Here is a 20,187-nt window from a genome sequence, read left to right as displayed (position 1 = left end):
TATATTATTAGAGTTGTTATTGTGTTCTGGGTGTTTTGTAATCATGTCTTTAGTTCAGGGTGTGTGCCTACATTTATTCACATCATATTGAGTGTGCAGAAAAACTCCTCCCATTACCTATCAGGAGGAAAGAAGAAATTACGTTTCTGCTTCTTGTATGAGAAAAGACCTTTTTAGTACAAGAGAACTTTATTCTTTTAATTTAAATGAACACTGACTTGTATGTCAAAACACAGTGTGGTTTATATTTCATGCACCAGGCCATCTGTCCCATCTATCCCATGTGACCAAGGTGACAGGTGACAGGTGAGAGGTGACAGGTGACTCCTCACCTTTTGTGTGTGCTTCATTTAGCTATTTTTACTCTGGAAATCCTTATATGTAAACTCAAAACTGGCATTACCACAAAAGGTTTTCTGAAATGCAAACATTCTTACCATGTCGGCCAATCTGACTGAGTATAATCACAGTATTCCATGCAATGGAGAATTATTATGAACAATTAGGCAATTATTATCACAACATGAGACCGGATGTCCTGTGGAACTGGAGATCCTCATTACCATGAACGAGATCTTTCACATAGAGCACAATGATTCATGCTGAAAAGAACTATGAATATATGTTAATAGTGTTATTATTTATTTAACACCTACAGTGTCTGTTTAAAGATAAGGCACCAGATTCATATAGCGTGATGGTAACTGAGCCATGCAAAATGTATGACATGGTGTTTAATCCCTTATCATAAAACGTCCATGGTGTTACACCACTGTACACTGCAGTTTACAGTGGAGGAGGATCGGAGTGGTGTTTCCACTTGATTTCAGAGCTTCACCACCTTTGCTGAGCACAGCTTGGATGGCTGCCTTCCTACCCCTGCTGAACTGTTGAAATGTTTTCCACAGCCTCCAAACTCCTCCCATGTCCTGGTTTTTTGCTGCCAAAACCACAGTCGTTTTTTTCTCACCAGGAACCCTCAGCTGCATCAGGACTTCCCTGGAAATCCTGGACAGCCTTTATCTTCTGCATAATGGTATCCCTACTGCATTTGTGCACTCACGCAAACAAGGCGCACGCAAACAAAACAACTCCATGTGCCATTCTGCCTCTGGGACATCCAAGAAGGTCACTCTGAGTTGAGAGTTGACACTGATCTGGAGTCCTCTGCCAGTCTTTTCCAGAAGACCCTCAGTACATTTGTACAGTACCCTATTATTAATCCTGTTGGAGTAAGAAGGGTTAACCTGTCAGAGCACCCCATAACCCATAACCTGTCAGAGCAATCCAAACACTGCATAGATAAATAAATATTTCTGAGTCCTCATTTAAAAACACCATGCAGCAGAAAAGGGCCAAACACCATGATCCTCCACTGGAGGTGTTTCAGTCCACATATTCCATCCACATTTTATATTCACGTTTTCAAAATGTGTGAAACTCCAAGAAAAAATGCAAAAATTGTTGTGTTAGCTATAGAAACCTTCCACATTTTGGAATTCCAAAATCGATCAATAGTTATAAGGGCAAACTGTTCACATCAAATGTAATACAAAGATTTTGAGATTGAATTGTCATATCCAACATCCCCCTCAATCATTAGGTGTACAGGCTGACACTGCTGCCCCCCCCACAGGACAGCCAACATACCAGTTCAGGTTTTTTTGTTTTTCTTGGGAAATTTTCAGGGCACTCAGCAGACTGCCTATCGTTGTCTGGTTAAAGCAACCATGCTGTGATGACTGTCTGAGTGAATGTATATACAATGCTAGCAGAACAGAAGGGGACCCCAATTAGTTCCTCGTGCTGTTTTTCTTCTCTCTACTCTCTTTCTCTCTCACCTCCTCTAAATTAAAGGGAGTGGAGATCCCCAAAGATGATTCATTCAACTCGATCATCTGTATGATACCCCCAGATCACACAACCCTCGTCTCCTCCACACCGTCCAGACGGGACGGAAGACCTTCAGATCACTGCCGGAGGGATTCAGAGGTCATGAGAGACCTCCATGCAATTGTGGGAGCCAAGTATGGGAAAAAGATTTGCTTCTATCAGTTTCTGATGTATCTTCATGAAATTGCTAATGGACAAAAGCATCCAATGGAAGAATAAGAGAAGGGGAATTTTCCCAGTGTCCTCAAGGAAGTTCTAGCCAGGCGCTGAGAAATTACGGCAAGGCTGGTGATGTCCGCTTTCTAAGTCACCTTCCAATAATCTCCTTCCATTGTTTGTTGCATTCTTGTTTCATTAACTGTGTGCAAGCTTTTATTTCTGGTATTGTCATAGCACCTCCCTCATATGTCCGCAGGTTTTGTTGTAGCAACACAGAGGAGTGACACAAACAAGTGGAAGCACAGTGGATCTTTCACATCAAGTTGGTTGCTTATAGGTCAAAACTTGCCTCATAATGTTAATACCTTTTGATTTACCCCTGATGCCTTTCAAACTATGGCAGTTAAAGTCCGTGAGGACACCTACATAGAAGGGCTGGGGTTTCCTAACTCCATTATTAGTAATGCTTATTGACTGCATAACTCCACCTGGGGTTTGAACCCTGCCACACAAAATGTGGGTTTGCTGGGGCATTTTGTGCAGGAAAGCTTGCACGAATAAGGGAACGTTCACCCAGCACTGGTTGGAGACTCTCCTTGTATGTGTTATTCCTGAAGTGTTAAAGGAGAGTGTTTAAATGTTTTACAATGGCAAACTCTTTCTGTAATGTTAACACTTTTGTCTCCAAATGGTACTGTAGCTGGTTCATGTACTCACTTTGTGTGTTGTACAGATATAATAATAATAATAATAATAATAATAATAATAATAATAATAATAATAATAATAATAATAATCTTTATTTGTATAGCACCTTTCACACATACAAGCAACTCAAAGTGCTTTACAGTATAAATGGATGGCATCATGTCATCGTGTCCTCTTTTGGCAACATCACACATGCTATCCGGTGTATCATGGTGACGTGGCGTGAACACTGTGAGCGAGGGAGGAGAGGCCGAGAGAACGATGCAGACGAATAACATTTATTAAACAAAGACAAACAGACATAGACAGTGAATACAGTGGCAAATACTAACAATGAGGGCCCAAATATGAGGGTTTAAGTAATCGTACATGAAGAGGGGGAGGAGAAGAGGTGAAACAGGCTAACAGAGGGTATGCTAACAAGGGGGTGTGGCAACACAACGACAACAACAACACTGTGGACCAACACACAACAACCATTAAAAAAAACAAATTATTTACAAATTCCCCACTGGGGTCCTCAGTTTGGCCATATATGCTTATTTATATATACTCTGCTGTTACATGAATAAAGTGTACATGCTTCTCGGTGTAACTCGGTGTCTGTCATATTGGGAAGTGGTGTTGCCCAGGGCCTTAAAGAAGGAAGAGGCAGGCAAATGAGGCAAGATGCTGAAACTATATGGGCAGAAGAAGGAAAATGCAAATACAAGTGTTCATTTGAAATTTGTTTGAGCAATTGTGGTCAGACTTTTATTGACATTTCAGCACAGTTCTCAGTACAGTTTAAAAAATATCCTACTGTCTACTGAAATGGGTCAGAATGTTGGCTTCAGTTTCTTTCATTTTACTGGTTAATTTTCATATATTCAAAAAGAGAAACCTTGGATTATTATTGATGTTCAGAATCAGTGACAATAACACAGGTTTGGCTGTGGTGAAAACATTTATATTGTTATAGGCTATTCATCCATTCAAGAACAGAACCATTTCGGTTTTGTTAGTCAGTGTCTTCTCCTCCCAGGCAGTTTTGTCCCCTAACACATTTCATCCTGCTCGACCCAACACTATCTAGGGACATACGAAGGATTTTAAGCTTTCAATTACATGCACAAGATCATTATGGCCAGACAAGGAGGAGTTCACTGGTAAATCTGTGAATACACTAATAGATTAATTTGCAATATTGTGTTTGCTGTTGGTAGCAGGCTGACATGCTTATATTGTGGTTTAAGCTACTTCATGCATAATGAAGGTCTGAGAGACAGTCGCTCTGAGATGTGGTGAGGAGGTTTGCTATCTCAATACAAACACAGTAAGGTCTCTAAAGTATGGTTACATCAGTGAGTAGGTCCTACCACGTTCTGAGGGTTTCCCATACCATTTATTATGTATGCCTTATGCTTTTTCTTTCCTTCCAAAAGGATATTAGATAAAAAATTGATAATAATAATTATTATTATTATTGTTATTCTTATTTTTATTATTATTCATAATTTTATATAATAATAATAATAAACATATTCCTGTGACATTCATTGGCAAAGCTAAAATCCCTCAGGTGCATTCCTAAGCAACCGATCACTACTCCATACATATGCTATAATTTGTGAATGCTTCTGTGCATGCTAGGGCACGTTTCACTTAGCAAGAAGGACTTTGTTGGGTTTGCATGTATCTGTGCTAGGACGTGTGCAGGTTTAACCCTGAGGCTGGGGAGCGGCCACTGAACCTTCAGCTCTCCTTACTCAGGCCTCCTTGTGTATTTTTATTCTGATACACTTGAATCGGCTCATGAAATAATCAAGGCCTGTGTGAGTTGAGTCAGGTGCGTCAATAGCATGGGACCTGCTCTGTGATGGAGGAGCACTGTGTTTGTACAGACTGTTTGTGAAAGCTTGCCTGCCTGGCACTGGGATATCTGAATATAATGGATGGCAGTTCGGACTCCCATGTGATATTCTCACACTTGGTTACAGGAAGCGAACAAAACAAAAGGACAACAAATTATTACTTCATTTGACCAGGAAATTATCGCCACTATGATTCTGAATCCCCCCTGCACCTACATCAACCCTGGGACTTGAAGTACATCCATCCTGATCAAAGAACATCCATTCTGACAGCCACCCAACTATTTATGTTTATCTCAACACTGAGTAAGAAATAGAAACTAGTGCCCTTTACAATTTAGACAGTTTTTAAAACCTGTTGAAGAGGCTCAGTAGTGATATTATTACTGTGGAGTAGCAGAGAGCAAACACAGACATGTAGGTGGAGAGAACATGAGATGTTTACTCATCTATAACACACGCAAGGTACAACACGTTTATTTCTATAAGACTTATTATACCCTGTAGAAATTCAAAGGGATTCTCCCAGACATGGAAGAAGAATAAAGCTTGGAGATCATCTAAATTTAAGTTATAAATCTGGCTGATTTAAATAGAAAACAAACTTTAAAGAAACACAATAGAGGTTTAAAAGTGTTCAAATTATTTAGTAACTGGCTGACTGATTGACTTTACTGCCCGCTAAAACAGAGATTAGAGTCCATTAGTATGCTAACATTATGAGCTAACATGCTGTGCCTCTCTATCGCTATTGCCAAAAATAATAAAATTGCCAAAAAGAATAATCAGTGTAGTGATGAAGCAGTAGTGGTGAAGCAGTAGTGGTGAAGCATTAGTGATGAAGCTGTAGTGATGAAGCTGTAGTGATGAAACAGTAGGAACAAAGCTGTAGTGGTGAAGCTGTAGTGGTGAAGCTGTGATGAAGCAGTATTAATGAAGCAGTATTGATTAATATTATTATCTTTTACAAGTGTCCGTCAGTACTGTAATACTGTATTGTATTGTATTGTGTACTGTAATATTTTACACAATCTTTTGTCACGAAGACTCGTGTACAGCACGAATACTTTGCACAGTGAACTTCCTCGTTCTTTAAAGTAACGGACAGTGACGCCCAAACGTGGGTGGGCCAATGTATAAAACTAGCGGATCACTCCCTGTCAACTTACTTTGGACATTAACGGGGTAAGACCAGAGGAACAAATTAACCTCGGAAAATCTACCGTGGCAAAAATGAATAGAGTTCTTCTTGGTATCTTTACAGTGGCGCTGGGTTTCGCAGTGGGTGAGTGACGAAAATGTTTAACTGTTTTATTTACTGTTGTGTCATATTATTTATTATAATCAAATATTATATTAACATTACAAACTTGTTTAACAAAGTCTAACAAGTTACAATGTGTAGTTTCACACTTTACCGCATTGCATACACAATAAAAGTCCGAAGAGCTACTCGACTGCTTTGGTTTGCAACAGTTTATTTGTTGATACCTGACAGGGTGAGTTTCTTTCGAGAGAGAAAGTGTTAATGTTCCATTGGGAACCACGACATCTAAACGTCTCGGAATAATGAAGAAAAATGTTGAATGCTTTCCAGGTTGTTTTAAAGTGAGGATTTTTCTCCTGATCAAAATCGCATGGTTGCTTATCTACAACAGAATTAGAAGGATTAGACTACGCCCTACATACCTTTTTTGTTTAGACGGTCTACATAACTGTATTCCGTTAGTCCACATACTCCTCAACACTGCGAGCATTTAAATGTGTTTAAGAATGTGGCTCGACATTAATAGGAGACACCCTATGATTCATCAACTCATTACCCAGCTGAAAACAGCGTCTCTCTCTCTCTCTCTCTCTCTCTCTCTCGTTGTTGTTCGCTCCTATGTTAAGTCTGTTCTAAAATAGGCCCCTAAAATAGGCCCTAGCCACTAGATCGGCGCGCGCCCTTCTTAAGTGTCCGTCCTGTTGAACTTGTTCTATATTGCGAGGCGCAGTAACAGTAGCTTAGGACAGTAGCTTAGCTTGTTTGTCTAAAACATTCGCAGGCGAAGACTTTTTTACGTTCTCAAATCTAAAGGCGATTAAAGCAAACTCCATTCATAGTGTAACACAAATTTAAGAATAACAGGTACTGTCGAGACCCACCCAGTTCACAATCTTAAAGTAAGCTTGTCTGGGCAGGTCCACGCACGAATAGCAAATTCATGACACAGGTATACATACTGCCGCATACGTCTAGAGCTATGCTTTAGAGATAGTTCTAAGAAAAATTCTAATAGTATAATTACAGTGAACATAAACATTACCAACTGCGCATATGAATAGTCATTAAGAAGAGTTTTAGAATTCTATAAAGTTGCAAAAATATTCAGGAGCCACAGGATGCTTTTTAGTTAATTTAAACACGGGCTTCATGCAAATGATTACTTGTGGCTGGAAAGTGTCTTAGAGGTGTCAGACAAGTTCCTTTTATTAACACAATTTCTGCTTTCTTAGCGTGTCCTTCAGCCGCGTCAACACGCACAATAATAAAACGTAGTTGCGTTTCATGTCCACCAGGTGTCAGCAGAGCTCTAGGCACAGGTGTCTATGTCCACATCAGCTTCTGCTGATCAGCGTTCTTCACACAGGGGTGTTCTGAACATTATTCAGCTAATACTGAATAATACTCCCGTGTATTAAAGTAACACCAGTAATTGTTCCATGTTTGTCTCAACTTGTCTTATCGTGTGTGTACTGCAATACTGTCCATGTCTGGGCCTTATAAACAGACTGTTTCTCTAGGCAGCAAATCCCATTAGTCAGATTTTGAGTTCTGTTGTATTACACAAGCATGGTGTTTTTCAACCTGTTTATCATATAGAAGCAAACTGCTCTCTTAGTGTATTACTGCACATCTCATAGAACAGGGTTTCACCAGCTGCTAATGTCTTAACACGCACAAATACACATGAACACACACTCACACTGTTCAGTTGTTTAATGTTCATTAACCTGAACTTTAACCTCCATTTTATTTCCAGGATGTGGTGCTCCAGATTAACTATGGTACAAATTCAATCAGGGTGTTACCAACAATCGTTAAGAACCAGTAGGACCAGGTTACACTCATGGAAGCAGAATAATGTAAACTTGTGTGTCACTTATTTAGTACCAGGCTTGTTGGATGTTAATGCTGAAAACCTTATTAAGTTAATCGGAACCCATTAAACTGACTATGTAATATTACTCGGGTAACAGTTTTTACTTCTTGAGAGCTCAGATCAGTTAGGTGTGTTATTGTATCTTTGGTGGTTGTTTTGTTGTCAGTTCATCATAAGCATCGGCGCCACTCATGTGATATGAGTCTCATGGGAGGGTTTTTGACTCCAGTAAATTTTGCTTGTGCGATCATGTGAAGACACTCGTCTTCATGACACCACAGAATGTGTGCATGCTTGAGTCACTTCACGTCATTCATCAGTAACATATTTACGCCATTGAGTCCTCTGTAAATAGCACACGGGTTTTGTCCTCAAACACACAAACTGTGTGTGCAGTGTGTTCTTTTTAGTTCTCCCACGCTTTGAGGAGATGTGTCAGCACTGGGAGTTTCCCAGGTGTGACCGAGCCAACTCTAGCAATACTGTTGCTACTCCATCAATGATGACTAGTTACTGCAAAGATGGTCACCTGCAGTTTTATGATTTGTCTAAGAGCAACCATGATTTTAAGGTGTATGTATAAATGATGAACCTCTCAGCACTGGCTCGTAGTTTTAGGCAGATGGGTGGCCACTCAGGTTAGCAGAAACAATGTGGCCACTGAAGTTTGAGAAACACCAGTCTAACTGGTTCCAGGGTCTCCACCCTAGAACAGAGCCTTGTTATTGTCTCCTGGAGGAGGGTTCTCTCATCCCACCCCAACCATCACCACTGCTGGACAGATCAAATAAAATCATTATAAAGTGCACTTTACCTGATAAAGCTCCAGCCGATATCTACAAACAACCAGGCTAGTTTTAATGTTGTTTGTAAATACTGGTTCACAATCATGTTTCTTTTGCATCTTACCTCAAAACCCAATTTAAATAAAAGAATGTGGAGACATTCGTGCCATTATCCAGGTGCTGACCACATAGGCACAGTTTATCAAAACCATTGCAGGCCTAAGAATATGTCATGATGCCATTTAATGATGTCCTATATGCTGTAATGATTTGGGAAGCCAAGCTATGGTTAGTGAGTTGTTAAACGTGTAATGATCTTATGAAGACAGAAGATTAGGAACAACATCTAATTACCTCAAAATAACCTTTGCTTACCGGTTAAGAAAAATAATGAATTTAAATGAATTATTATCTGTGGAAATTGCTCTGTACCCAATGTGTATCTCTGAAAGATGGGACATTGCAAATTTTGAAGAACTGATAAGAATGTCTCCTGTGCTGAACTGAAAGACAAAGTTGACAGTCATGTTACAGATGAATTCAAGGAATCTTAAATCACATTGCAACACAAATCTATTGTAATTAAATTTGCATTTAGTTCTGGGATCAAACTTTCCAGCACATTCCACAGTCACCACAAAGTGCCATGATGTACATGTAATTTTGAATATCTCTAATTACTACCTTATACTGCAGTTACCAGGAATTGTCTTTGTATTTATATAATCATCTCATGCATAGTCACATGGCAGCCAACAGGAGAAGCACCACACACACACACACACACACACACAACCTTTGTGTACATGCATATGTGCTCACATATTAACTAATATGTCAAGAATTCAAACTATGAAAACCCTTGCAAGTTATGAGCACACACATGCACAGAAACACAAACACAAAATGTATGCACACACTAACATGGCTCTCATAAGTTGAATTCTTGAGATAATATTGTTAAACCTCACCATTTTCTCTCTTTCTCTCTCTCTCTCTCACAGCTCAGAGTCTGCAATGCTATGACTGTGATGGCGTGTGGGGTCTTTGTATCACCAGTATAAAGACATGCGGTACTAATCAATTGTGCTACAGTGGTGTGGGCACAGCAGGTGAGGAAACCTGGGGCTCTCCTGGCCTGCACAGATGGTCCTCTCTCGATTCAGTCAGTTCCAGCCAATTATGTTCTCATTTGATTTATGATCTGGTAAATGTATGCAGATATGCAGTAGATACCTCACTGAACACACTTCACACCCAGTCTTGAAGAAAGACACATTATGTGAAGGCAGCCAGTCATCGTTAACTTTGGCCTAGAATATCACACATTACTGCCTGGACACAAAGAGCAGTATGGAGTTAACTTTGATATTTCACCCACTACAGATCTTTTCCCCTGAATGAATAACAGCTACATGAACTAAAACCCTGAAATTTAAATTAATCAAGTTAAACATGCTGATATGAAATGTGTACCTTGGCCAAGAAAAATGTGATTTTGATTGGCTGGCAGCTGTCTATTCTTTTCTTATATAGGGACTGACATAACAATGTAAGCATATACTGTATGTATGTATATATAGATGTGAGACAAATGTGCTTTTTTCCCCTCATTACAGTTGGATTCATTAAAGTCACAACGAAGGGCTGCTTAGAACAAAGTCTGTGTAACCAGACAACTGATACGCAAATACCTACTATAAGCAACTCAACCGTGTACAAGGTGACCAAGACATGCTGCTCTATTGACCTGTGCAACGCTGCTCCTGGCCTGCACACACTGTCCCTGCTACTATTGTCTCTTCTCTCTGTCTTCTTAGCTAAGGTTTTGGTGTGAGGACAACACACACACACACAAACACACACACACACACACACACACACACACACACACACACACACACACACACACACACACACACACACACACACGCACGAATAATCAAGCCATTGTATTTAATTAGCATGCATTTGTTTATAACACCGACATTCACTAGTGCAGTGGTTCCCAAACTTTTTCTGCCATGCCCCCCTTTAGTAGATGAGAATATTTTTGCCCCCCCCCCCCCCCCCCCCTACACACACCCCCCCCATTTTGACACATGTGCACATGTTTTACTTCCAAGCTCCACGCCCCCCCCCCCCCCTGCAATAGCTCCGCGCCCCACCTAGGGGGCGCGCCCCCCACTTTGGGAACCACTGTACTAGTGTAAAGCAGGGAGCTATTCTGACAGGATATACCAGTGAGTTAGGAATCCTTCTGCTTTCTCTAGTGTTCATATATTTTACACACACACACACACACACACACACACACACATTACCCCTCTCATATAAACACAGCCCTTTTTTGCATACAGATATGTAATGTTGTTTACTTTCAAGCAACACTGTTCTTTCCTCAGTTTAAATGCTCATTCATACACATACTGACTTGGTGGGTTTTATTTCCTTCCACTGAGCAGTGAAGAAACTAATGTATTTAGTGTAAATGCAAATGTTCATCTGGATCCATATGATGCTCTCCATCCAACCACACTATATTTCACTGGTCACTCAGCTGACTCTCCTATAATCAGCTAGAGGACTCAGCACTCTGGGGTTAAATCGCCCTGCTTAGACTTCCCCATCAGGAAGGTTGGCCTTTGTTTCATATCATTTTGGGCTATAGATTATCTTTTACGTCTGTTTTTACTTGGGTAATGAGGCTGTAGTAATTGACGAGAATCATACTGCTCTTTTTTTGAACCAAGATGTTTTCCAAAAGCTTTACGTGTCATCACTTACAAATGTTTATTTTGTTGTTGTTGTTGTTGTTCATACGCTAAGCAGACTACTTGCAAATATGTATTTCTACACAGTTCTAACCACATTGTAAGTTGTCTGTTTATTGTTGCTTGTTACAGCCATTTGAATGATTTATTTAGAGGCCAAAGCTTTGTAGAAACATGTAGTGTTGTTGGTTTGTTTACTTTTTTGATTGGCTTCTTTGATGAACTGGAATCATTACAGCCCTATGTTTCATGCATAATATCTAATAAATATCTGTAAACTTTACTGGTAAAAGGAACAAGGAAATGCTTGAAATGATGTTGGCTGTGTACTTCCTACAACCAGATCAGCTGATCAGGGTTTTATGATTTCTTCCATAGCTAATAGTTAAAGGTCACATGATCACATGGGAACTTCACTGTAACAGTATATTTGTGTTGTGGACAGTGAGGACAGTCTCAGTTGGGGCCATTGCACTGTACCACACTGCTGAACGGTCATTCAGCTCATCAGCTACTAACTAGCGCAAGATACAGTTAATGTGCTGGGGTTGAATAAATCAACACTGCAGTGCTGTGGCTCCTGGGGTCATATTCACCTGGAGCACCACCCAGTTCCCACAGCATAATGCAACATGAAACGATTAAAAGATATTCCAGTGATCGCATGTGGTGAAAATAATAATGTAATGAATATACGGAATGAACCAAATAAAGTGGACTTCAAAGCAAACACCACGTTTACGCCCTGTTTCCTGGGTGCACCGGCTGCAGCGTCGTTTGGACATACAACGCTGCAGGTTCACGTGTGTCAGAGCAAATATTTATAAAGCTCATATGTGGAAGCTGTGTCATTGAAAAAACAATCAGCGAGCACCTCGATGTGAGTACAGTGACTAAACCTGCCAGAGGGGAAATATGTACATACACACCCTGTATGTGTGTGTGTGTGTATGTGTGTGTGTGTGTGTGTGTGTGTGTGTGTGTGTGTGTGTGTGTGTGTAGCACACACTATCTGACTCCTCTGGTTTCAAAGATGAGATAATAGTACTGAATAGTGGCCTGTCCATCAAAAACCTCCCAGACAACATTACTTTTCTGAGTACCATTTAGAAGTCCACCTCTTAGCCAACCCCTTATATCCATCAACTCCTTCCAGCATAAATCTCCGGGGGCCCATAGTTTCTCAGCTTCCTAAGCTGCTGAAAGATCTTGCAACACCTGAGAGAATTTTTTATCCTTCTATTATTCTCTTTTGATTCTATACATCAATCTTCAGGATGAAGACGGTTCTAACTGCTACGATTGCACTGATTGGATTTTTTGCCCTGGGTAAGTCACAATGGCAGGCCAGCACTGAGGTTCTCTTTCCATCTTATGTTAATACGTTTTATGCATATGAAAGTTTTTAAACAGACAATTACATTTTGTGATTGTTTTATGTGAAATTATGTTTTACACAGAACAAAAGCCATGTGTACTCTTTAGATTAGATTAGACAGAGCCAATGCATTCTTTAGATTAGATTAGATTAGATTAAACTTTGTCATTGAGCAGAGTACAAGTAGCCAATGAAACACAGGTAGCATTTAACCAGAAGCAAGAATATAATTTACATAAAGTGCAAGTAACCAAAACCGTGGCTACAATATGAACAAGGGCAATAGAATATTAAAATATTCTATCTTGCACAAGTATAATATAATATTTAATAGTTTATATAATAATAATTATATAGTTATAATTATATAATTATATAGTATATAGTATTTCACCTTAAGATCCACCTAGAAAATAGTTTTTTTGTAACACACTGAAGTCTATGAAAGGTTTCAGACACCACTTTGACACTGATCTGTGCGACATCCACACGGATCCTGGATCAGTGGGCTAAGGCAGAGAAAATCATTTAGAATTATTTCAACCATTTCTTATATAAAATAATTTAGCAGTTGGTTTTTTTCTATGAATTAGGGGTATTTGTAAAGTCTAAGTAGAACCACCTTTTGTCCACAAATACAGACTCATGCTAACGGGCCGCCCAATGGAGGATGGGTTCCCTTTTGAGTCTTGGTCTTCCCGAGGTTTCTTCCTAATCCCCACCATTATAGGGAGTTTTTCCTTGCCACTGTCACCTTTGGCTTGCTCATTAGGGATCTGGACCCATATAATTGTAAAGCTGCTTTGTGACAAAATGTGTTGTAAAAAGCGCTATATAAATAAATTTGACTTGACTTGATTAAGTAGTGTAAGGTAATCACTGCAAGAGGAACAATAATCTTGCATTATGACAATTTTAATATTATACAAAGTTCATCTCTTAAAAAATCCATAATTATTGAAGATGTGTGGAGGTGACAGCAGCTGTACTTTATCATTATTACCAATAATCTTTCATCTGTCTGTGTTGGTAGGACAGATTAACTGAAGACTCTCCTGTGTGGGTTAGTCATTGTTGCAATCAATGCCAGGGTGGGACAGTTTCAGGACAAGAGAGTCCTATGTAATGATAGGTTGGAGGTCACTGTTCAGTCTTCATGGCAAGAGCAGAAAAACAGGATTTTCCAGTTGGTCAGAGAGTGATGTCGGAGAGTGATGTCAGAGAGTGATGTCAGAGAGTGGTGGTGTGCCCAACGTCCTCAGCAGTCAGGGCAGTTTGTATAAAAGTGCTCAGAGGCTGTTTCTAGATCTTTGACCGCACCCCCTTACACCTTTCAATATCCATTAATCCCTGAACGTTTGCATGATTCATCTGATGAGTTGCTCTTGTAAAATGGGCAAGTATGGACCACAGGATGCTCTGTGGTGTCCTGTGCCACTTGGCCCCTGCTATGTTTACCAATGCTACCAATATCGGTTATCTTCATTTTCTTTGTCATAGGTTTAATCTCTGACTGTATATGTTATCTCTCTCTTTCTCTCTTTCTCTCTCTCTCTCTTTCTCCCTCACACACACACACACACACACACACACACACACACACACACACACACACACACACACACACACACACACACACACACACACACACACACACACACAGCGGAGTCTCTGAACTGTAATAAGTGCTCTGTGGGCCTGGTGGGATTTTGTCTGATCCCAAGTACCACAGTCTGCAGCAATGATTCAGCCAACTGCCTTACAGGAAAAGCTAGTAAGTCTCAAAACAGACACACACACACACACACACACACACACACACACACACACACACACACACACACACACACACACACACACACACACACACACACACACACACACACACACACACACAATACAGAGTCATACCTCAGAAGATTCTCTGTTTTATTATTTTGCCTAGGTATGTGGGGTTTAAAAATAAATATACTTTATTAAATGGAAGTGTTCAGATTACGTCTACATAACATCCACATAAGCCATGCATTACAACTGAAATAAGCATATTTAAACTCTAATTCCAAAAGGTATTTGCCATTATAAAGGCCACATTTGTTCAATTTTAAATGAATGTGTAAATACCTCCTTCTCTCCAAGACACATTCAACAACCAAAACCCCACGCAATACAACACATCACAGTGCACATGGCCCAATGCACAAGTGTAAATAACTCTGTTGGTCCAAAGCTAAAGTAAAGAAAAATTTGTAAACAAATTTGAAATTGAAATAAATTATGGTTTTCAAAATAGTATTTATCATTTACATATAGCACAATGGGAAAGAAGGAACAAGGACAATTCACAGCAATTCACAAATTGACAAAAGCTGATATTCTAAACGTTCATGCTGGTTTATGTCAATATGTATTTATGAAGGGATTATGTGAGTGTCATATAGCTTTACAAACACCACCATTACATAAACATATAAAAACATTATTTGAAATGGTGTGTACAGCAGTCCTCACCTGGGAGGAGAATTTCTGTGGCAGAACCTTCACCCTGCTGCGTTTCTCTTCCACAGCTTTCCCGTCTATCTCTGGTTTCCTGGGTTTCAATTATCAGGGTTGTGGGTCATCATCACAGTGTAACATTACTTATAACGGCACCATGATGACTACCACCTACATCGTCACTCAAACCTGCTGCAACACAGACACCTGCAACCCCATCCAGATTAGCAGTGATGCCGTGTGCATGAAGGTGTCCCTCACTGCGGCCATCAGCGCCGCCCTGGTGTCTTTCTGCTGGGGCAGTTACATCAATTAATTACCCCTTACATTGAATGTTTTGGTTTTATTACTCCATATGTTACTTGCAAATTTCAAAGTAATCTGAGCATAAATTACAGCTATTATAAACTAATGATGGAATTTGTTATTATTTTTTTGGTATTGGTTATAATGGTATTTTGTATTTTGTCATTTTTCCTCATTGTCTGCACCACTCTGCTGTTATGTTAAATCTGTGGTTAAACCTCTGCTGTATGATTTCATAAGCACGCAATAACACAGCACAATTTATCATTAATAATGTAGTGTTTTTCTTTATTATTATTATTTTTGTTGTCTGATGTTCTATGTATGATAAATGGACTGTTAATACTACTCATTTAATGGCATACTAAAGGAAGAGAAACCAAGCAAGAGTAGGGTTTTTAATTTTTTAATTAAAAAATGCCAGTAAACTCCAGGTTACTGAAATGTTCCTTTTGTTTAAAAATGAACTAGTTATCTGGGAAGCAAAGTAAATTATTACTTTTGTAAATATCTCTATGACTGGCTGTTGCTGTTCACCTCTCTTGAGTTGCTTGTCAAACACAGGATATATGTACACAAGCTCGACAAGGATAAGTAGACACAGATGAGAACAACCAGAGAAACCAAACTAGGGTGTGAAACCAAAACAAAAGCACATGGACACGAAAACCAGGAAGTGAATAAACTGAGAGGGATGATAAGAGTTCATGTGGGAACTACGACAAAAGGGGAGGGGCAACCATGATGATAAAATAATTATTACTTTTATTGTAATATCTTATATACAGTAAAATACAACTCAAAGTGTTTTAAAGGAAATTCACATATGAAACACAAAATCCATTATTTATTTGTATTTGTTCAAGGTCATGGAAATTCCAGACCTATTCCAGTCTGCTATGTCACAATTTCTGCTTGTGCTGAGTCAGAATTATTCAGATGCTTGAATTAGATGGTAAAATTTGCTGATATTAGGACCATCCAGGGATGTAAACAATAAATATGTGGGAATCAAAACCGGAGCAAAGAAAACATTGCCAATAGGGGCTTTCCAGAACATAAATAAAAACTGGCAAAGTTCACTACTGAGCAGGCTGTAAATAAGTGACGAAACCAAGGAGCAGATCTAATGACGTAATCCAGAGAACAAGCAAAGTCAAGACCAGAGGGCAAACAGAACAGAGAAACCACTTATTTAGGCACAAGGTTACATCACAATGAGGAAAAGGAAAGGACAGGTAGGTATTTAAACAGGGTAATGAGCAACAGGAACTAAAATAGATCTCTAGAGAAGTGGATTGCAGACGTGTCACTAGACAGTGGGGTCTAGGTGGAAGGCTCTCCATATGACTGGGAATGAAGCTGCTCATGAACATCACTTTAAGAGCTCAGAACATATGCGTTTCTGCTAAATAAACGATAAGGAAACGCTACTTAGCTAAACCAGACACACAAAAAATGTATCTCCAAAAATGACACTTGATACATAAATCCAATCATAACACAAATTAAGCTCCCTCTCTCCCTCCCTCCATCCCTCTTGTTTCAGCCCTCATTTTGTAGCCAAGATCAGGGTTGTGCTCTGTAATGTTATACTTAACTACAGAACCCCTCTTACCATCTGGTTTTTACCATTTAGTGATGCTATTGCCTGCTATGCTGATGATGTGATTTGGAACAAAAGCAAAGCCTTGGAAAACCCTGTTTTACCACTGGGCTTCAGCTGTGTTTTGGAGGACTGAAAACATTTAGGAGTCTTCTGGGGGGATAAGACAAACTGAAGAGAAAAACTGGAATGGATTCTTAGAGAAAGGCAGACTTGATAGATGGAACTAGACACAGGCTAAACTGTCCCACAAAGGTCGGATCTTGATCTGTAACAACCAGGACACAGCGTCAACTGTCCCACAAAGGTTGGATCTTGATCTGTAACAACCTGGAGACAGCCTCAACTGTCCCACAAAGGTTGGATCTTGATCTGTAACAACCTGGAGACAGCCTCAACTGTCCCACAAAGGTTGGATCTTGATCTGTAACAACCAGGACACAGCCTCAACTGTCCCACAAAGGTTGGGTCTTGATCTGTAACAAACTGGACACAGCCTCAACTGTCCCACAAAGGTTGGGTCTGTGTGGTGCTCACAGATTTGGAGGTTGGGACAAGGACTTGTCATTGTTCCTAATGCACATTAAAAGATCAGCTTTACAGTGTTTGTCACTCTTCTACGTTGGACTGATTTAAAGTTCTTACTCTGTTCAAGATTCAGCAGTGGGAGAGGTCAGTCTCCTAGGTGCTGTCTCCTGAAGGAACCTGTGTGTGAAGTAGCTCACCTGGACATCACTAGTGGCTAGACTTGGGTATCAATAACATGTTGTACTTTTCCATGGATAGAATTCTAGGAGATTTGGTAACCCTAGTGGGTCTTGAGTTGGGTGATGTGGACAAAGTAACCACCTGAATGTAAGGTCTGTGTGTTTTATATCACAACTTCTGGGCAAATGGAGACAAGCTCCGACAGAGGAAGAACACATTCTTCTTAAATCTAACCTCAATCACAGTCTAGTGCTGGTTTTGGCAATGACACATTCCCTTTGCTGCCACTGTCACCGGACCTTGGGTATTGGGAAAGTCAATTTTCTCAGCTTTCAAGTGTTGAGAACATGGCCAAGGAAGAGGTGTCTGGTACGATACTTAGAGGTAAACTAAACGGCAGGGTCGATACACCCCTGGTGCAAAAACTGTGGGACGTTTTTAACCCAGCCTGTAGCATTCTACAAACCACCGTTAACCAGGCCCTCGTGGTGATTTGGCTCTGCATCAGTTATACCTGACTATGAGTCCTGCGTTCCTGTATTGTGTCATGCTTTAAATAGTTTTTCATTGCTTCCTGGAATCCCCCCAGGCTGACATCTTTGTTTAGTTTTTTTAACTATTATTTTTCAGTTTCCTGTTTTTACAATAGCATTTCACTTGTGGGTTTAATTATACACAGCAGAAGAAACCACAAGGTCAGCACCTTCATTTTTGGGGGCAATATAGGATGGTGGTGTGGATCAGTAGGAAGCATTTGGTAAGGGCCAGACTGACATCACCACTGTCACTGGACTCAAAAGACCTGAAGAGTCAAATAGAGTTAGATGTTCATTTTATTCTGAAAATATTTGAGGCTGCAACAGTGTTTTGTGTGCTGTAAAAATGGGGGTATGGTTTTTGGTGATTTTCTATGATGATTTGTTTCATTCAAATTTGTTTCTGTGCTTGTAGATTGTGAATTGGTTAATAAAGTTTATCTGTAACTCTCTGTCTCTCTCTCTTTTTTGTGGAAACCCCAAACTCACAACTGGAACAGTGCAAATCTAAACTAGAGGAGAACTGTCCTTGAGAAAGGTGAAAAGTCATGTCTGTAGAAACAGGCACTGTGCTAGACTTTATATTTGCTAACATTATATTTTGATACACGGAAAGTAGTTTTGTTGTGCTATTTAGAGAACGGATGGAATAGGTACTGTTGGGGGGGAAGTGGTTTCTTTTTGAGCCATTGTCTATTGCCAAGGCACAGATCATACACACGAGTCATTCATCAGCTGTAGTCTGTCAGGTGTGTTGGATTATAAACACACAAACACTGGAGTCAGTCTGTGAATACAGTGAGCTGACAGAAGGTGATTATTGGTCGCTCACAGCTGACATTCAGGACTTCGGTGCAAGTGTGGTGATGAGATGAAGAGCTTGCAGGGTCATAGCGGTGTACAATTGCTCGACATCACTGCCACACCCAGCCTGTAGAACCGGTGTCTACGATGTTTTGTTCATGATGAAATGGCCCACTCTAAACATCAACGTCCTCTCTCAGGCCCCCACTGGTAGCCCCACGGCTTGAGGCTTACAACAGAATTTGCACTCTGGCAACTGGTTTTACTGGTTTCACTCCAGTTCCCAGTAATGTGGCAGCTTATTGCGCATACAACAAAAACAGTGGATTAGGTGTCTCTAAAAAGCATCACACACCCATGCAGTACAGATAGAACAGAACTACGACAGGATAACACTGACTAGACAATGAAAGGGAGAAACTAGGTGTACATGGTTAATGCAGGAGATGCAGGATGATTGAAGATGGACATTTATATAGTGCTCCTGTAGGCCACGTGTAGGGGAAGGGGCTGGCAACACTGGCCTCATAGCTTTGACTCTTAAGGACCCAAAATGGACAAGTTAAATTGATGTAACATAAACTGTCCATTGTACCAGTGTCCTTATCCTTGATTATTCTATTCTATGTTGTAAATAAAAGCAGCTGTAAATAAAGTGACAGTCAAAAGTAGCCAATAAAAAAGATCAGATAATAACTGCCGTGTCCTGACCTGCACACCACAGCCAAAAAATCTTACCTGCCACAAGGTGCTTTAGGTAAAGTGTCTGACGGCAGTGGGCATGAATGAGTTCCTGCGCCACTACTTCATATAGCATGACTGCATCAGTCTAGACCTGAAGATGCTCTGTGAAATGTAATTGATGATGTTTGTGCTACGGCCACTTATATTATGTCTATATATCCTCCCCCATTGGGCAGATCCTACAGCACTTTGGAATATCTTACCACAGCTATGTAGATGGTGCTCGATTTATTTGACTCTTTCCCTAAACATCTATGATCCCATCAAATGCCTATTTGAGTCCTTTGAACC

The 20,187-nt window shown here is 40.0% G+C and overlaps 2 protein-coding genes across 2 annotated transcripts; both read left to right on the top strand.

Annotated features, from left to right (window-relative positions):
• The first annotated feature begins 5,738 nt into the window (after nucleotides 1-5,738).
• LOC143514627 (sperm acrosome membrane-associated protein 4-like) lies at nucleotides 5,739-11,601 on the top strand. Its single transcript, XM_077006046.1, has 3 exons — nucleotides 5,739-5,898; nucleotides 9,549-9,656; nucleotides 10,164-11,601. The coding sequence occupies exons 1-3, from the start codon at nucleotides 5,847-5,849 to the stop codon at nucleotides 10,379-10,381; spliced, it is 378 nt and encodes a 125-aa protein (XP_076862161.1). The 5' UTR covers nucleotides 5,739-5,846; the 3' UTR covers nucleotides 10,382-11,601.
• Nucleotides 11,602-12,319: 718 nt separating this feature from the next.
• Nucleotides 12,320-15,931, top strand: LOC143514626 (uncharacterized). Its single transcript, XM_077006044.1, has 3 exons — nucleotides 12,320-12,647; nucleotides 14,360-14,470; nucleotides 15,264-15,931. Exons 1-3 carry the CDS (start codon nucleotides 12,596-12,598, stop codon nucleotides 15,506-15,508), a joined length of 408 nt encoding a protein of 135 aa, XP_076862159.1. The 5' UTR covers nucleotides 12,320-12,595; the 3' UTR covers nucleotides 15,509-15,931.
• The last annotated feature ends 4,256 nt before the right edge of the window (nucleotides 15,932-20,187 follow it).

The sequence above is a fragment of the Brachyhypopomus gauderio genome, chromosome 5, assembly GCF_052324685.1.
Source record: "Brachyhypopomus gauderio isolate BG-103 chromosome 5, BGAUD_0.2, whole genome shotgun sequence".
Taxonomy (NCBI): Eukaryota; Metazoa; Chordata; class Actinopteri; order Gymnotiformes; family Hypopomidae; genus Brachyhypopomus; species Brachyhypopomus gauderio.
Note: the sequence above shows the minus strand (reverse complement) of the source record. Positions and strands in the feature narration are given on the sequence as shown.

Bases quoted from the DNA above. Each gene is read 5' to 3' on its own strand.
- LOC143514627 (XM_077006046.1), top strand. From the start codon at position 5,847: ATGAATAGAGTTCTTCTTGGTATCTTTACAGTGGCGCTGGGTTTCGCA. The intron at 5,899-9,548 runs GTGAGTGACGAA...TCTCTCTCACAG, and splicing joins GGCGCTGGGTTTCGCAGTGG to CTCAGAGTCTGCAATGCTAT. The intron at 9,657-10,163 runs GTGAGGAAACCT...CCCTCATTACAG, and splicing joins CAGTGGTGTGGGCACAGCAG to TTGGATTCATTAAAGTCACA.
- LOC143514626 (XM_077006044.1), top strand. From the start codon at position 12,596: ATGAAGACGGTTCTAACTGCTACGATTGCACTGATTGGATTTTTTGCC. The intron at 12,648-14,359 runs GTAAGTCACAAT...ACACACACACAG, and splicing joins GATTGGATTTTTTGCCCTGG to CGGAGTCTCTGAACTGTAAT. The intron at 14,471-15,263 runs GTAAGTCTCAAA...TCTCTTCCACAG, and splicing joins CTGCCTTACAGGAAAAGCTA to CTTTCCCGTCTATCTCTGGT.